Here is a 17,099-nt window from a genome sequence, read left to right on the forward strand (position 1 = left end):
TTTTAGAGCTACCTATAGCAAGTTTTTTGTCTCTGTAAAGCTATGTTGCAATCAGTTATAGGTACAACAAAATCAACTATTTTTGGTACACTTTAGCTCTTGTAACAAACTCATACTTCATAGATTCTAACTCTAACCTGTATAATTACTTTGAAAAGTGTAATGTCTTTCATATGATTATAATGGTTTCCAGTTTTACTTTAGCATGTTTTGAGAAAAGGGAGAATAATGACATAAATGGTATTTTTAGATGGAAAATGTGCCGTATCATTAAAATTATAAAGTTTTTGGTACAATAGATAACAGTAGTGTTGAGAGGAAACATTAGGCTTCTTGATGCATAAGTTTCACTAACATGAGAACAGTCTTTCGCCAGATATTGCTCCTAAAAGAAGGAAAAGTAGCATGAAAATGGTGACAAAATCCCAACCCGCCTCAGTTTGCTTAGTAACAATACAAATGAATGGAGGTTGGGCTACGCCCACGCACCCGTTTCCAATCCCTTTCATTTACTCTATATCTATGGGTGGGCCTGTGCCCGACCAACTCAGCAGACCAAAAAATTTTTTTCTTTTGTATACTTTAGTCCTTTTAAAAATATTGCTCACTTTATTATGATAGCAATGAGACAAGACTAGTATAGCTAATAGTTTTAGCCAGTGTAAATATAATGATGACATGGTAGAGGCTTCCATAGCTCCATTTGGGCAATTGGGCTGCCATTTTTTAAATAATAACTACTACTAACCAATCAGTTATTAGACTATTCACATTAATTATTAAAGTAATCGAGTTGAAAATGGCTAAGAAACTCTGCTGAGTCTGTTTGAATGTCTTCCCAAGGCCAGTACTACTACTAATGAAGAAAATATAAGCACTGAAGTGCACATCTTAGCTTAATTAAAGTAATAATCGTAGTATTTAATTGACCACGCCCATCATGAATATTAATTAGCTCTAAAATAATTTCGCGGCGCGCTTCGCGCGCCGCATATTTTTTCTCTGTGCCCACCCAACTCTCAGAACTTAGATACGCCCCTGGCTGGTATAGTTGTAACTTTTACTTTGCTGTGATTAAAAATTAATTATACTACTAATTACCGTGTAGTCTTGCCCCATCCATGCCGCCAAATCTTCAAATATTAATTATAATTAATATTTGAATTAATTAGAATTTTAAGTCAGAATCAACTCAAACTTTCTACACAGCATAAGTACATCAATATGTATCGTAAATTGTAATAAAAAATTGGGGTAATTTTTGAGCCATTTTTTGAAAAAAACCATGGGCTATAGTCTTGGGTATTTTTCAGGATTTCGGCATTTTCTTAAAATGGCTGTAACTTTAAAATTTGATGTCGGAATCAACTCAAACTTTCTACACAGCATAAGTACATCAATATGTATCGTAAAATGTAATTAAAATTTAGGGTAATTTTTTGAGTCATTTTTTGAAAAAACCATGGGCTATATATAGTCTTGGGTATTTTTTAGAATTTTGGCATATTCTTAAAATGGCCGTAACTTTAGAATTTGAAGTTGGAATCAACTCAAACTTTCTACACAGCATAAGTATATCAATGTGTATCAGAAAATGTAAGGTGATTTTGGAGCCATTTTTTGAAAAAAAAACCATGGGCTATAGCCTTGAATATTTTTCAAAATTTGGCCTGTTTTTAAAAATGGCCATAACTTGAAAATTTTTTACTGGAATCAACTCAAACTTTTTGCACAGCATATGGACATCAATATGTATCAGAAAATGTAATAAAAATTTGGGGTGATTTCAGAGCCATTTTTTGGAAAAACCATGGACTATATATATAGCTTTGGGTATTTTTCAGAATTTTGGGTCGTAACTCTAAAAATTGAAGTCTGAATCAGCTCAAACTTTCTACACAGCATAAGGACATCAATATGTATCAGAAAATGTAAAAAAAATTTGGGGCAATTTTGGAGCCATTGTTCAGAAATATCATGGGCTATATAGCTTTGGGTATTTTTCAGAATTTTGGGCCATAACTTTAAAAAATTAAGTCAGAATCACCTTAAACTTTCTACACAGCTTAAGGACATCAATATGTATCAGAAAATGTAATAAAAGTTTGGCGTGATTTTGAGCCATTTATGGGCTATAGCCTTGGGTATTTATTCTAAAGAGACTACTCAGTTGTCTTATTACAAGCTGTTGCATGAGCGCATATTTACTTGAAGTCACATTCTTCATACTCCAGTATACTTATTTGGGCAAAGCCCACTAAGATGAGTAGAGTTTGTTTGTCTTTAAAGTCAGTGTAGCAAGGTTTAAAGTAAAAAACAAGTCAGGAGTTTTCTAGCAGCAACATAAGGTAGAGATTCTGCTTTTTTACAGCTAGTAATCTACAAGGCTAAACCCTTTAATGTTTTACATTGTTTCTAGTATTATATGTGTTCGTGTACATGTACATGTACATACATGTTAAATTGCTCCTTTTATTGTATAAGGGATATGAACACAGTCAAAAATAATAATTAAGTCCAAAATCATCATTCATTATGTTGATAGGTAGCATCAGTTGATTGGTGTAAAGGTCCTGATAGAGGTTTGCCCTGTCCTGATGTTATATTCTACTTTCATCTCTCATCAGAGGAGGGACTCAAGAGATCAGGATATGGAGAAGAGAGATACGAGAAGAAGTCATTCCAAGAGGTCAGTCAATGATAAAGTATTTCTTCATAGCAGGGATATACATGTAGATGCATATATGTACCGTGTTGCTAGTAATTTTGTGGTGACAAATCTAGCTGATAGCTTTTTACCAAATTAAAACCTGTCATTTTGAATCTTTATTCATATGCTTAATTGTATGTACATTTTCATGCTAAACTAATACCTGCCTATCACCAAAAACTTAGCAATTTGCCAAAATATTCCATTTGATCAGTTTTTGCCTAAAATTTGGATTTGCATGTAGTTCAATCAAATTTTTGAGCCAATGGATCATTAAAATTCATGACGTCAAATTTTTGTTACATTTACTACTATAGGAGCGTATAGTTTTGACTATAATATTATTTTGAAGCATAATTATTTGTAACTTTAGTAATTTCTTAATAATCTACCTTTGATTGGAAAAAGTATAACTGTGGGTAATTATAATTTACCTTTTAAAGCTTGCTTTATGCTAGAGTTGAAATAAATTCACCTCCAGCTTCAATGGAATATTGTAATACTTCCTTAATTAATTCTTAATAGGAGGTTGCTAGAGTCTATGAGAAACTATAAGAGATTGTAGTTGGTTTGATGTAGATGCTTCTAATTCAATTGATGCAATACATAAACAACTCTGGGACAAAACATCAAGTCTCCTCAGTACTATCAATAATAAAGAAATAGGAAAACTCTGGACACAATAGATTAATATTTTAGATATTTAATTTATTCTATAAAATTTAGCAATTTTGTCATTGTGTGTTTTTATTGGCAGCCATCTGTCATTGAGTATGCATGCTCAAGAAAATGTCGGGTTTTCAAAGTTCCTAATCAAATTCATTTCTAATTGTTGACTTATACATTCACAACTGAGAGTAGCCTTTTGGGCAAATGGGGGCATCTTCCTCTTTTCCATTATGATTATGAATAAGTCTTTTTATTAAACTACTGTGTGCATGTTCACATACAGTACTATAGTGATATAATTATACTAATAAAAAAGATATAGAGTGGGAAAGAGTCCGAGTGAGAGAGCTCAGCCATTGTCTTAGTGCAGCCATTTTCTTGGTACCAGTATGAGACATGTACTTTTAACCACAGAGAGAGTGACAAACAACTCTGCTGGGAATTCACTAGGGCTGGGTCATATGTCCAACAGGTGTAAACTTCACAGAGAGTTTTTATAAGTAACCAAAGTGTAATAATAAATGGTCAGAGCCCAAATATTAATACATTATTATGTTGATTGGCAATGGAACAGGGAATGTTTTAAGTTATTGCAGGTGCACACAGTGCTGGCCAAAGTAGGGGAATGCCTACAGACATGTAGTCTATTCTAGTTAACTACACAAAAGTGGCAAACAACTTCTTGAGCAACTGGGGCTTGGTTTCCTGTGGAAACCTTCACAGAAAGTTTTTATAAGCAACTGAGGGGCTATTATGATTTATTCATTGTATAGTAGCTACATATGCATGAATCCTGATGCAAATAAATTATATGCCTGATCCAAAGGACAATTATTTATTGCATTTTTAAATGACCTTTGCATGCCTTTAATGAGGGACTGTTAAATTTATTTGTAATGTCAGACAATATATAATTATGCCATAATTATTGTGCTGCATGTGATGATATTTAAGGTGGGCATCCATGCACTATGCAACTTTGTTGCCAGTACCTTTGATGTGGTTGTGCAACATGTTGCATGAAGTTGAGACTCTCTCTACTTCATGCAACATGTTGCCCAACCACATCAAAGGTTTGACCACAAGTTGCAAGTAACAATGTTGCATAGTAGATGCCCACCTTTAGAGATCTGGGATGCTCATTTCTGAGTCTTTATATCATAGTCATGCAACATAGACAGCCTATTTAATCTGTAACATTTCTCCTGCTATAATTCAATCATGCATGCAATACTGACTTCATCATCCTTCTATATTATCATGCACTATTAAAAAGTTCCCGCCCACGCAGTGCTCAGACTATATTTGCGATAATGATACAGATTGCCTGGCCATGCTACTAGCTATTGTGCAGCCATGCCTGAAGTAAGATGCAATAATTGTGGTGGCCATGTATCTGGCAGAAATGGATGGTTTCAAAAAACAAGCTGGATAGATAAATGTAATGATTGTCAGGCAAAAGAATATGAAGAGCAGCGGAGGATTAATGAGGCAAACATTCAGCAGAGGAGGGATGAATTACAAGCTCAAATGGAAAGACATAGAAAAGAAATGGAGTTGGAGAGGGAAAAGGCTCAAAATGAGAGGGAACGGAAGCGACTCGAAATTGAATCAGCAGAAAAGTTAAAAGAGTTGCAGTTGAGAGCTGATCAGGAAATAGAAAAGATGAAAACTGAAGTAAGGCTAGCAGAGGAAGAAAGTAAGAAAATTATAGAAATGAAAAGGATAGAAACTGAGCGCATAATCAAGGAGAATGAATTAGAAACTCAAAAAGAAATAGAAGAAATAAAGTTAAAAGAAGAGAGTGAGCAGAATCGATTGCAGCGTATAGCTGATAGTGAAATGCAAGAAAAGCAATTGAAATCGGAAGAAGAAAGGCAGGAAAAAGAGCTGATAAATACCAAAGCAATAGAAGACCATCGCACCAACACTGTGGCAGCAACAAAAAAGCATATTGCAGATAAGCAGCATCAGACAGCAGTAGAAGTAACACAGATAAAAGCAAAAACAGCATTAGAAGTAACACAGATAAAAGCAAAAACAATCAGTGAAATGGAGAAAGATAGAATGAAAGCTGTTGAAAGTGCAGAAAAAAGCAGGAATGAGCTTATATTCCAAATACTCACTAGTGGTGCCAAGGTAGATCCAGCAATGTTACAAATGATGGGTGTCAAGATGCTAGATTCATCTGTTTATGAATCTGCAGCTCCAGAATCAATGGCTAGCTTTAACACAACTGCAATTGAATCAGACCCTGATGGTAAAAAGGAAGAAAAGGAGGAAGCAGAGAGTGATGACAAAGAAACAAAGAGTATCATGGCAGTTGCTGCTGATGAAAATAAAGCAATCAACTAACAATGACCAATTTTGACCATTGATATGATTTTGCATTGTTTATCTGCTATTAACATTATTAATTAAGCTGTTGAGTTTTGCATTGTAATAATATACTAATTTAACAATAATTACTGTAACAATAATTTATTATTGTTTAATTATACAGTAGGTCCGCTATTATTTTCTGTATAAACTATCTTGAAAATCTTTCTTTATTTTCAATACATCCTCATGTGTCTTCTCTCGTGCAGCTTTTCTATACGATTTCACATCTTCCTCGGCTTTCTTCCTATTCTCTTCCATTTCCATATACATTTGAATCTTTTTGTCATCATAATTCATTGCGTTAAGTATAGCCTGATCTTCTAATTTCTCTTCTAGCTCAGATTGTAGTCTTCTATCTTCTTCTTCTATTTCATGTCTTTTCCACGACAGTAATTCCTTTTGGGACTTTTCCATTGCTTCAATTTCTTCTGTAGCCAACTTGCTTTTTTGCTTCCAGACCTGAAATTCTTCTGCTTTTTGCTTTTCAATCAATTCTTTCTCTCTCACCTCTTGCTCATGTTGATTTTTAATTAAGCCTAATCTCCGCGCCGAATCTTCTCTACTCTTTTTGAGCTCTGTTTCTGAATCTTCCGATACCTTCCTCAGAAATTCATCTTTTTCTGCTTGCATTTTAGCTAAATCAGCTTTGTACTTAGCTTCCATTTCTTTCATAGCCCGTTCCATTTCAGCGTCAGGATCAAATTCCTGCTGCTGCGGCTGCCGCCGTGGAGGCCGCCGTTGTATTTTTTCCTCAGAGACGGGTGATTTGTTATAATAGCCTTGTTCACTGTATTTGCTATATCCTTCGTCTTTGTAGTAGCAATAGTCTTTCTGATCCCCTCTTTTGGTGTTTAGGACTGGATTTTCTCTTAGCGGCCGGCCTCGATTGCGAGAGCCGCCACCACCACCATCCTGAACTCCGCCGACACCATACCCAGGCTCATCATACCTATGCTCATACTCTTTGTCTCTTTGGGACCTTTGAGAGTCCCTATTGGTTTTTGGCTTGCTAGATCTACCAAAGGCGGACCACATTAAGATGTCAAATGTAAGCTCTGATGCAAATTACAAATAGACTATAATTTTTAATCAACTGCTGCGTACCAGTTATACGTTACTCGTGTAGTATCACGTGACGTGGTTCAGGACCAATTATCACGTGATTGTTTTGCAAAACCTGAAGGAAGATTTTGATGCTCGAAGTTAGTATATAGATCTATATGTGAATATCAAAATTTACTGCAGATCAGCACTAGCATGGCCACATCATCAGTTCATAGTGTGCAAGATCTAACTGAATTTTTTGAAGAACTAAAAGTTGAGGGTCGGCAAGCAAAATATGTATCAAATTCAGAAAAACAATCTGAACTTAGGAAACTCAAAGCAGAAATAGACATAAACACTATTAAGTGTAGTATTACGAAACAGCAGGGAAGACTGGGAGAGGAACTCAAGGAACAAAAACTCCAGAAACAGCATGACTTGCAGCATCATGTGAGGATTTCTTGCTACTTTCAGCAATTATTAAGTGAATGGAAGAAGAAAGAAGAATATGCAGACAATTTGACTGCCACAAATATAGTGAAGAGTAAGTTGCTGACACAAGAGAGCAGAGAAGAAACAAATGACGAAATATTTGAAGATGTAGTTTCAGACTTAGACGACATAAAGAAGTATGAAGCCAGCAAGAAACTTCATACTATGAAGAAAGCAGTGAAATTGATAACAAATGCAATAAAAGAACAAGAAAAAGTAAAAAACAAAGTTGTAGAGGTAAGGACAGCATTGCATACGACATTAATTGTCACTCGACTTCAAGAGCATAAAAGCCTTGATGGGCTGCAGCATTTGATAAGCATATTACCAGCTGATTCAATGTATTATAATCAAGAAGCAACTAAAGCAATAGATCAGATTCATAAGCATGCAAGAATGCAAGCAATAACAACAGGAAATACTGAAGCCATACCACCTGTGAAAGGTGCTGAATCATCGTCTGATGATCCCTGGGAAAGAAAAATTCAAATTGATAAGGAGTGTGATGAATCTTTTGAGTCAGCTAAAAATCAAGTAGCCGAAGCAAAGAAATTGACGTCAGGAACAAAAAAAGAAATTAAAGGTGTTGCCTTAATGCAAAAAGTTGCCGACAATATTCAGGGTGACTTTCAACCTGAAGTAATTGCTTTGCTGAATGAGGAACTGACTCCAAAGAATTCATCTTCATTGTCGGAAGAATCTTACAAAAGAATGTATTAAAAATAACTATTAATTTGCTATTATACTGTAGATTTATGAATTACACATAAGTCATATTTATCAGCAAAAAAACATGAATCTGCAGCATATGCATTATCTACAATGTACACAGTCCGTGGTTTCCCTTCATGACTATAATACTTCAACAATATCAAATAGAAAGTTTTTAACAACTACATGTAATGATATATACTGTTCATAATAATGATAAAGAGAAAAGGAGAGAGGGAGAGAGAGAGAAGAGTTAGTACTGTTCCCCTTCTTGTAGTTGATAAGTGGCATTGAGGAGTTTCACTAGGAATCTAGGCAGCATGTAGTCTGGAAAGAAAAACGAGTTTTTCAGTTGATTCCCTTCATCGATGCTCTTTGACGGATTAATAGGAGTGTAGGTGTATTCCCAGTTATCACGACTTAGTGTGATCTTAAACTCATGACCTGTGTGAGGGAGGGGGAGATAATAATTCTAATAATTCTAATAATAATTAATTAGAGGGGTTTACCCATTAATGCCCCATCATCAAGACTGCAGAGGTAAGTGGTTGATAGGTCGTTTGATTCAGTGCACTCCACACTGAGACAAGTTATTGACTCAAAAAATTCATATTCTTGATTCCTCTTTGGCATATCCTTCTGAACCTAATGTAACAAAAATCAAAATAATATGAGAATCATTCAATTACAAAATAAAACTGGTCATTCTTTAGTATCGGGGTTGCTTTAATAGAATTTTAATTTGGATGTACATGTACATGTATGTACATACCTACAAAATTAACATCACATACCATATAGCGGGTATATTCCGTCTGAGTTTAATTTCGTTCTTTTCATTTTCATTCCTTGTGGAACAAACATTTTCCAAACAAAAAGGGTGTTTCCTCAATGCCACGTGTGCAAAATGGCTGCTCAGAATGAAAATAAAACGAACGAAAATTTCTAATCCTGCTTAGAACGAACATTTTTCCAGACTAAATATACCCGCTATACGGTACATGTACATGTACATAACCAATATACTGCACATGCATTTGCAATGAAGCAACTTTCTAATGTGCAGAATAAAATCCATAAAAAGGCTATTACCAAAAAAACTTGATGACCACAAAAATTTATTAAATTTAAAATTTATTTCTTACTTGTCTCCTCTTCCTAACTGAAGATAACATGTTCTCGTTATCAGATCCGCCATTTTCATCAGATGACAGTGAAATTGGTAGTGAGGTAGCCACATATGCTCCTTCTTTTCTCTTATCTGGTTCATCAACACTGCCTACGCTCACAATACTGGGGGAAGCTTGTGCTTTGAGTTTATCTTCTAAAGTTTTTATTTTCTCTTGACTTCGTTGGAGCTGAGATCTAAGCTCTGAAATTAACTTCTGACTAGCTAATAAAAATAATATAATAATAATAATAAATAAATAAATAATGATAATAATAGAAAAATACATGTAATTGTGACTACGACTGTAAGTATGAATTCCAATGTACATGTACATGTACATGTATAAGTACATGTACATGTATATGTACATGTACATGTATATGTACATATTGACGATGACCTTATGCTATGTAAAAATTTGAGCTATTTTTGTCAAATATTTTTTAACTTATAAACATTTTAAAATGAGCCAATAGCCCATGGTTTTTCTGAAAAATTGCTCCAAAATCTCCCCAAATTTAATTACATTTTCTGATACATATTGATGTACTTGTGCTGTGTAGAAAGTTTGAGTTGAATCTGACTTCAAATTTTCAAGTTATGACCATTTTAAGGAAATGTCACAAAATTTGTGGCAAGCAAAAAAACCCATTAGTTCCAAAATCTGGGACAATTTTTAGAGCGAATTAAAAAAATTTTTTTAAATCCAGTTTTGATTGGAATCAGCTCAAACTTTTTACACAACATAAGAACATGTATATGCATCAGAAAATATTATAAAATGGAGATTTCTCTCTTTTTCATTTTTTGGCAAAATTCGACCAGTGATCATGTACATGTACTACAATACATGGTTTAAAAAAAAATGCTTCAAAATCACCCCCCATTTTTATTACATTTTCTAATACATGATGATGTCCTTATGCTGTGTAGAAAGTTTGAGTTGATTCCTATAAGAAATTTTCGAGTTACGGCCATTTTTAAAAACAGGCCAAATTTTAAAAAATACCCAAGGCTATAGCCCATGGTTTTTTCCGAAAAATGGCTCCAAAATCACCCTCCATTTTTATTACATTTTCTGATGCATATTGATGTACTTATGCTGTGTAGAAAGTTTGAGCTAATTTCAACTTCAATTTTTCAAGTTACGACCATTTTAATAAAATGCCAAAATTCTGAAAAATACCCAAGGCTATAGCCCATGGATTTTTCCAAAAAATGGTTCCGAAATCACCCCCAATTTTTATTATATTTTCCGATGCATATTGATATTCTTATGCTATGCAGAAACTTTGAGCTGTTTCCGACAAATAATTTTGGAGTTATGAGCATTTTAAAAACAACCCAAATTTAAAAACAACCCAATGCTTTGCTATATATAACCCATTGTTTTTCCGAACCTGTTTCCCAATTTTAGAACTGCTTATAAAAATTTGCTGAAAAGAAGCTGGACACTATACCAATATCCAGTGGGAAACCCTGCAACTAAGTTTACACCTCTAAATACAACCATAATGATACAACCAAAAGTCAAAATAGCCTCGGTTACAATTACAACTACATTAAACTCGATAAAAGTAAATTGATCATCATTTACCTTCAGCATTCTCTTCAGCTGCCCGCTGGGCTACTAGTGTCGACTCCTCGAGCTCCTTGATAGTCTTATTGAGGAGGTTTTGGTGTTTCTTTTTCCAAGAAGCTCCATCCATTTTTGAATTTTACAAACCAAGTATACGGAGGAGGTGTGTCACTCCGTATACGATTCCGTACACGAGAAAAACATGGCGTCCGACGAGGAGGACAATGTCGATGAGGATTCTCTATTTCTCGAGGAGCCACCGGAAGACCTACGCTGTCCTATATGCCTACACATCATGAGGGATCCCTTCCAGACTTCCTGCGGTCACAGGTTCTGTCTGGAGTGTATAAAAGCCGTCAAAGCCACCTCAAACCCAGTCTGTCCCATTGACCGAATTCCAGTGGACGCTGGGGGCGGGGTCTTTCAAGATAATGCCGCTCGAATGCAAATACGACGACTCAAGATATCGTGTCCTCACAAATCAAAGGGGTGTCGCTGGACGGGGGATTTAGCCGATAAACTAAGTCACCTCAAACTATGCCCACACTCGATTAGGGAGTGTCCATATTGTGCGACGCCCACTCAAGTTTCGCTGATGACTAATCACTTGGAGGTGTGTCCTCACCGACCCGTTACATGTCAGTATTGTAATAGTACATGTTCGTGTGATAAATTGGATGAGCATTATAAGGAATGTCCACGAAAGCCCGTACCGTGTCCAAACGGTTGCCCTCAAACTTCCATTCCAAGGAATGACGTTAAGACTCATTGTGAGTTGGATTGTCCTCGTCAACCTGTTGCCTGTCCCCTTGAGCGGTTTAGCTGTAAGGGCGGGGTCCCTCGCGAAGAACTCTCCAATCATATAAAGACGTGCGCTTTGGAACGCATCTCGAAATTATCGCTACTGGTTCTGGAACAGTCAGACGAGATTAAGGAACTGCGAGAAAAAGTCAAGGAACAAGGCGAAGCTATAGCCTCCCTCCAATCAACTAGCTATCCCTCAAGCCCTCAGTTCACATGGAGAATTGAAGGTATTAGAGACAAGATAATATCATCATCATCATCGCCAAATAGCTCTCATATCTTACCTACATACAGCCCTCCATTCTTCACTGGTGAGGGCGGCTATAAACTTAGTCTTTGCATATATCCAGCCGGTGACAATAATCAAGGCTTCCTTTCCCTTTACCTCGTTGTAATGAGAGGCCCTTTTGACGACATTCTCCCTTGGCCCTTTCAAATGAGAGTCTGTCTATTTCTAGTTAATACCAGAGGAGGTCACAACATTATGAAAGACATAAGACCGGACCCTAGACTCCATTATTTTAAGAAACCTACCGAGCCTCGTAATGTCGGTTTTGGCTACCCTAAATTTATTCCTACCTCGTCCTTGCTTGGGAGTGATAGTGATTTTGTTTCCAATGGAGCTATGTTCATTAGAGTAATCACTGCAACTCAATGATACCACATCTCCCCCTCCATTAGTAGTGTATTAGTAGTAATTTTGTATGATGCTTGCTTTAAATTTATTATTTTTAAAAATAATCAATCTATTATTATCATTATTATTATGTAGCCTAGTGGAATCATGTCTCTCAAATACATGCACTTTATCATTAAGTTGTTGTTAATTTTTGTGACAATTGTTATCATTTGGTTCTTTCCAGCTTAAGATTTAATTAGTAGAGGCAGACAGTGAGAAAGGCAGGGCGTCACGTGCTCTTGTTTGCATTGCAATTGCTTAAATTTGCTTTTTGCAGAGTTTTGGCAGGGCCCTTATAATGGCTATGGCGTCTAAAAGTAAGTCCTATTCTAAGTGATCTTGTACTGTCAGTCATTGCTATAGATCAACTGAATGGGAGAGCTGATCACCGCACTGTATCAGTAGGTGATTCACTGTATGTGTGGGCTGGTCTTCAGGGTGGCTCACCTCGAGTACATCACAGTGTAGAGAAGAGAAGGATCACTAGTAATATACAGCTCTTTACTCCTTCTACTGGCCAATGGATCACTAGAGGTACTACTGGTACTCCTCCATTAGGAGTGAGAGCATACTGCTGTACTGCAATAAATGATCAATTGTATTATTTCGGGGGAAATTGTGGTCATGACAACTGCTATCACAACAGTATTTCACAACTGGACACTGTTCGTCTTCAATGGAGAGAATTAGAACCAACTGATGCAACTAGACCAGTTATGAGGAGAGGTTATGGTGGAATGATATCATTTGAACATGATGGAGTACACCATTTACTAATGATAGGAGGAAGGGGAGCTAAACCAGCTGTACAACTACCTCATTATAAATATGTCAAGAGACCTAATGGAAACTGGCGTACTAATGAACACTCAATGTATAATCTATCATCAAGTAAGATTTTATTGTATTTTGAAATTATTTTGCCTAAATAATCCAAAAATTATTTATGTTAATAATATTTTTAGGAATATGGACTAATCCTTCAATCATTGGCCAGCATATACCACCAGTTAGTGCCTTTATCATTGAAAAGATTGACAACAATAGAGCTGTTCTCTTTGGTGGACTAGTAAATGATGATGATACTACTAACAATATTTATATATTAGAGATATCAATCAGCACTGCAGTATGTTGAATGTATTGAACACTCAGTGGTTATTTTATTTATTAGCTCTGGCAGTGTATAAAGAAACCTGAAGCAATAGACCAATGGCCAGTGGGTAGATACCTTCATGCAGGTGCTATTATAACTGAATTAGACTGGCCTATGCTAGTGATAAGTGGTGGGTCAAATAAAAATGATGATACATTAGATGATTGTTGGATCTTTAACGTCACTCGGCATTCCTGGATAAAGGTATTACCAGTGAGGGATAATTTAGAAAAATTTGCCAAAATTAATTTCAATTTTGATGAATTATACAGTCACATGCTCATTGACACATGGCTTCAAATTAAAACCCACCAATCACCAAAAATTATTAAAGTATTTACCAAAATGATGGTATGTACAGTGAGATACTGTACAAGATAATTTATTGGTGAGAGTAATATTTGGCCAATTTGCCTATAGAAAGTTAACTTGCAAATTAATGTCAATTTTTTGCTACGTTCCATTGAGCATGCTCAGATTGAAACAAAAATAGTGAATTTTATATTGGCAATTTTTGCATTGAACCGGCAATTGGCAATATTGATTCCTCACCAATGAATGATCATGAGGATAGAGCACATTATTTATTACTTTATTTCTATTAACAGTTGGATGTACCTCACTCTGTTAGTAAGAGATTTATCCATTCTCTCTCAGTGTTCCTTGTAAGTCCTCGTTGTGTCTGGATAATAACTGTTGGAGGAGCTGTTGATAATAGATCTGTCACTAATCCTAATATTGCTATGCTAACTGAAATAGGTCAGTGCATGACTATGGAGCATACAATTATTTAAGACTTTGTTTCTTGTATCATTATAATAAGTATAGTATATTTATTGTGTAACAAATGGAGCATACCAACATGTCCATACTTCTGTTATTTGTATTAATAACCTTTTTCTTGCATGTACATTGTGTATATCCTATACCACATGACATAGCTTAATTGATTGATATTTGTGACCATCCAATTTTTGCTGTGTATTTCCTATACTTTTGACTTAGCTACCTAATATTAAATCTAGTGTTAATATTGCTTGAATTATTTCACTATGTAAGTACTTTTTCTTTTATAACTTATCATTAGTTCTCAACAGTAAAGGAGATTGGACAGTAGGTGATACATTAGGTACCAATTTTATGAATAATGAAGAATACAAGAAGAAGTATCAGCGGCGACTGCAGACAGGAAGAAGAATATGGTTGGAGGAGTACCAAAAATTAAGAAAAAGAAATATAATTGATATTGAGCAAACGATACAAGCTCTTATGAAAAGTCTTGAGAGAGAAACAGTAATTTTCAGTCGCGAAATGGAGCAAAAGGAAAAAGAAGAAGCAGAGAAAGATCGAAAAATAAGACGATATCGTCATCGGCTACAAGAGAAGGATAGGGAGCATCAAGTGGTGCTACAGGAGAAAGTTAGGGACCTACGACAGAAGGATAGGGAGCTACGTCAGTCTCAAGAGGCAGTTCGTAGGTACAAACAAGCACTTACTGATGATCACTGGGTTATTAATAAAGACGAAGTGACTTTGACAAAGGAGAAATTAGGAAGTGGATCTTATGCTGTCGTTACAGTTGGTATCTTTAGAGGTTTAAGAGTAGCTGTCAAGTCACTTCATAAAATCATCATTTCGGATTATAATTTAGCTCTCTTCTCCAGGGAAATGAGTATAGCATCACAAGTACGTCATCCTAACCTGGTCCAGTTTATTGGTGCAACTAAAGTTGGTAGTCCTCTCATTTTGACTGAGCTGATGAGCACTAGTCTTAATCATGAGCTTTGCAGAAAACGATTAACCAATCAACAGATTCTGAGTATTGCTCAAGATGTAGCTTTAGGCCTCAACTACCTTCACCTGTTTAAGCCTCAGCCTATTATTCACAGAGATGTCAGCAGTCCTAACATATTATTAAAGCCTTGCACTGGACCTGCTGGTTATGAAGCCAAAGTAGCAGATTATGGTACAGCTAAATTGCAACAAGGCACTAGTACTGGTACTGTTATGCCAGGCAATGCTGCATATGCTGCACCAGAAGCTCGTGATCCTGAGCTACACAGTCCAGCAATGGATGTCTACAGTTACTCTGTTCTCCTTATGGAAATGAATTTATGTTGTCCACCTGAAATAACGCTTGCAGAGAGAACACGACAATCTGGTAGTGTCTCCTGGTCTGATATGAAGTCTCTCATACAAAGAGGACTTAATGCTGATCCTAGAGCTCGTCCTACTATGGCTCAAGTAGTAGAGTCATTGAAACAGATAAATGTTTAATGCATTAACTTTATTGCCTTTTAAGATTACTGCTATCTATTCTTGGTTAAGCTTTAGGTAGTTTAGCTATGATCTTTCCTTTAAATTCAGAACTAATTTTGCTCCACATGTGTTATATGATAATCATTATCTTTTTTATATTTTAATTTACAATTTATAACTTGAAACCAGCAATGTCCCAGCTTTAAAATTGAGTCATGCATGCTTCTGATAGAATTCAGTATTATTATTATTATTATGCATAGATATTAGAGTATGTTATTATGGTATTTTACCCGCCCACGTAATCTGCAATTTTTAATTAATGCAAATTAATTTAATCATTATTGAAAACTATTCAGCACGAATCACGGAATCAGCAGCTGCTGCTTTTCTGATCAGTGATAATTCATTCTTCATTTCCAGTCTTAGTCCTCTCTGTGAAGTTTAAATAGCGATACCTAATGAGAAGAACTTTCTACTCGGGCCTACTGCTGGTGCTCTGGCTAGCCTCCAAGAGTAAGCTTCAAAACTAAAGAATTCCTCATTAATATCAGTACAATCCTGTCCCTTATTTTCTCTCCCTCTCTCATTCACACAGTTAAGGCTCAGTCACCGTGCAGCAGTGCCACTACTTGCAATGAGTGTTATGCCATACCTAACTGCGCCTGGTGTGCTGATAGAAACTTCTTTCCTACAAAAGTACTGACTGACATTATCATGCAATAATGATCAATAATGTCACGTATTTTTTGCTCTCTCTCTCAGATGAGACCAAGATGTGAAATCCGTGGTATCCTCACTTCATATTGTAACGTGGTTGAGGATATACAGAGTTCTACCACACTGGAAGAAGTATAATAATAATAATAATATTCACTCATATTAACAGTACATACTAATTGAGGCGGATTTACAATACTACGCTAGTCCTGAAATTACGTTAACGCAAAAGTTGAATCTGGTTCAACTCTAGTGTAAAGCATACGTGAAAAGGTCAAATTGCCCACGCTTTTGATTAAAAATTGACGGTACATTGGCCAAGCATCATATTGTGAATCCGCCTTGACAAATACAAGTGATTTTAATTATTTTTTAATGATTTAGAATGGATTGAATTCAGACAATCAGATATCAATAAGCAGTGCCAAAGTATATTTAAGAGCTGGTAATTAAATTGTTGATAAATGTACATGTACATGTACATACTTACTATGTATTTATTTTGTTCCTCCTCTCCTTCTGTTTCTCCAAAAGGTGAAACTCAATCATTAAGAGTGTCAGTTCGGCCAGTCCTGAACTTCCCCATTGATTTTTACTTTTTGCTTGATTCTTCGAGTTCTCTTGAAGACGATTTAGAAAACATAAGGAGAATCTCTCAAGATATTAGTAAATTTTGCAGTTAATGATTTGATAGCATTCAATTCATATTAACTCTGTTTCTCT

General features: G+C 35.7%; 5 protein-coding genes and 1 long non-coding RNA gene across 6 annotated transcripts in view; 5 read left to right on the forward strand and 1 right to left on the reverse strand.

Moving 5' to 3' along the window:
* LOC109587590 (uncharacterized) overlaps positions 1–3,435 on the forward strand; it is a 3,733-nt gene extending 298 nt beyond the window's left edge. The window contains exons 2-3 of the long non-coding RNA XR_002187695.1: positions 2,546–2,689; positions 3,236–3,435. This is a non-coding gene — a long non-coding RNA (uncharacterized LOC109587590). The remainder of the gene's footprint in view (positions 1–2,545; positions 2,690–3,235) is intronic.
* Positions 3,436–4,700: 1,265 nt separating this feature from the next.
* On the forward strand, positions 4,701–5,806 carry LOC105314788 (uncharacterized protein F23F12.8-like). The gene has a single exon (XM_011409159.2). The coding sequence runs from the start codon at positions 4,736–4,738 to the stop codon at positions 5,732–5,734; it is 999 nt and encodes a 332-aa protein (XP_011407461.1). The 5' UTR covers positions 4,701–4,735; the 3' UTR covers positions 5,735–5,806.
* A 2,340-nt stretch (positions 5,807–8,146) lies between these two features.
* On the reverse strand, positions 8,147–10,928 carry LOC105314787 (uncharacterized). Its single transcript, XM_011409158.2, has 4 exons — positions 10,777–10,928; positions 9,154–9,401; positions 8,518–8,653; positions 8,147–8,452 (listed from the first exon to the last, which is right to left on the reverse strand). The coding sequence occupies exons 1-4, from the start codon at positions 10,886–10,888 to the stop codon at positions 8,262–8,264; spliced, it is 687 nt and encodes a 228-aa protein (XP_011407460.2). The 5' UTR covers positions 10,889–10,928; the 3' UTR covers positions 8,147–8,261.
* On the forward strand, positions 10,925–12,434 carry LOC105314789 (TNF receptor-associated factor 4-like). Its single transcript, XM_011409160.2, has one exon. The coding sequence runs from the start codon at positions 10,961–10,963 to the stop codon at positions 12,218–12,220; it is 1,260 nt and encodes a 419-aa protein (XP_011407462.1). The 5' UTR covers positions 10,925–10,960; the 3' UTR covers positions 12,221–12,434.
* A 568-nt stretch (positions 12,435–13,002) lies between these two features.
* On the forward strand, positions 13,003–15,844 carry LOC109587589 (probable serine/threonine-protein kinase DDB_G0271682). Its single transcript, XM_020003816.1, has 5 exons — positions 13,003–13,132; positions 13,207–13,370; positions 13,416–13,601; positions 14,006–14,156; positions 14,485–15,844. The coding sequence occupies exons 1-5, from the start codon at positions 13,018–13,020 to the stop codon at positions 15,672–15,674; spliced, it is 1,806 nt and encodes a 601-aa protein (XP_019859375.1). The 5' UTR covers positions 13,003–13,017; the 3' UTR covers positions 15,675–15,844.
* Positions 15,845–16,020: 176 nt separating this feature from the next.
* Positions 16,021–17,093, forward strand: LOC105314790 (integrin beta-6-like). Its single transcript, XM_011409161.2, has 5 exons — positions 16,021–16,172; positions 16,255–16,355; positions 16,422–16,508; positions 16,761–16,821; positions 16,911–17,093. Exons 1-5 carry the CDS (start codon positions 16,118–16,120, stop codon positions 17,057–17,059), a joined length of 453 nt encoding a protein of 150 aa, XP_011407463.2. The 5' UTR covers positions 16,021–16,117; the 3' UTR covers positions 17,060–17,093.
* Positions 17,094–17,099: the final 6 nt, after the last annotated feature.

Source organism: Amphimedon queenslandica, unplaced genomic scaffold (genome assembly GCF_000090795.2).
Source record: "Amphimedon queenslandica unplaced genomic scaffold, v1.1 AMPQUscaffold_12517, whole genome shotgun sequence".
NCBI classification, from domain to species: Eukaryota; Metazoa; Porifera; class Demospongiae; order Haplosclerida; family Niphatidae; genus Amphimedon; species Amphimedon queenslandica.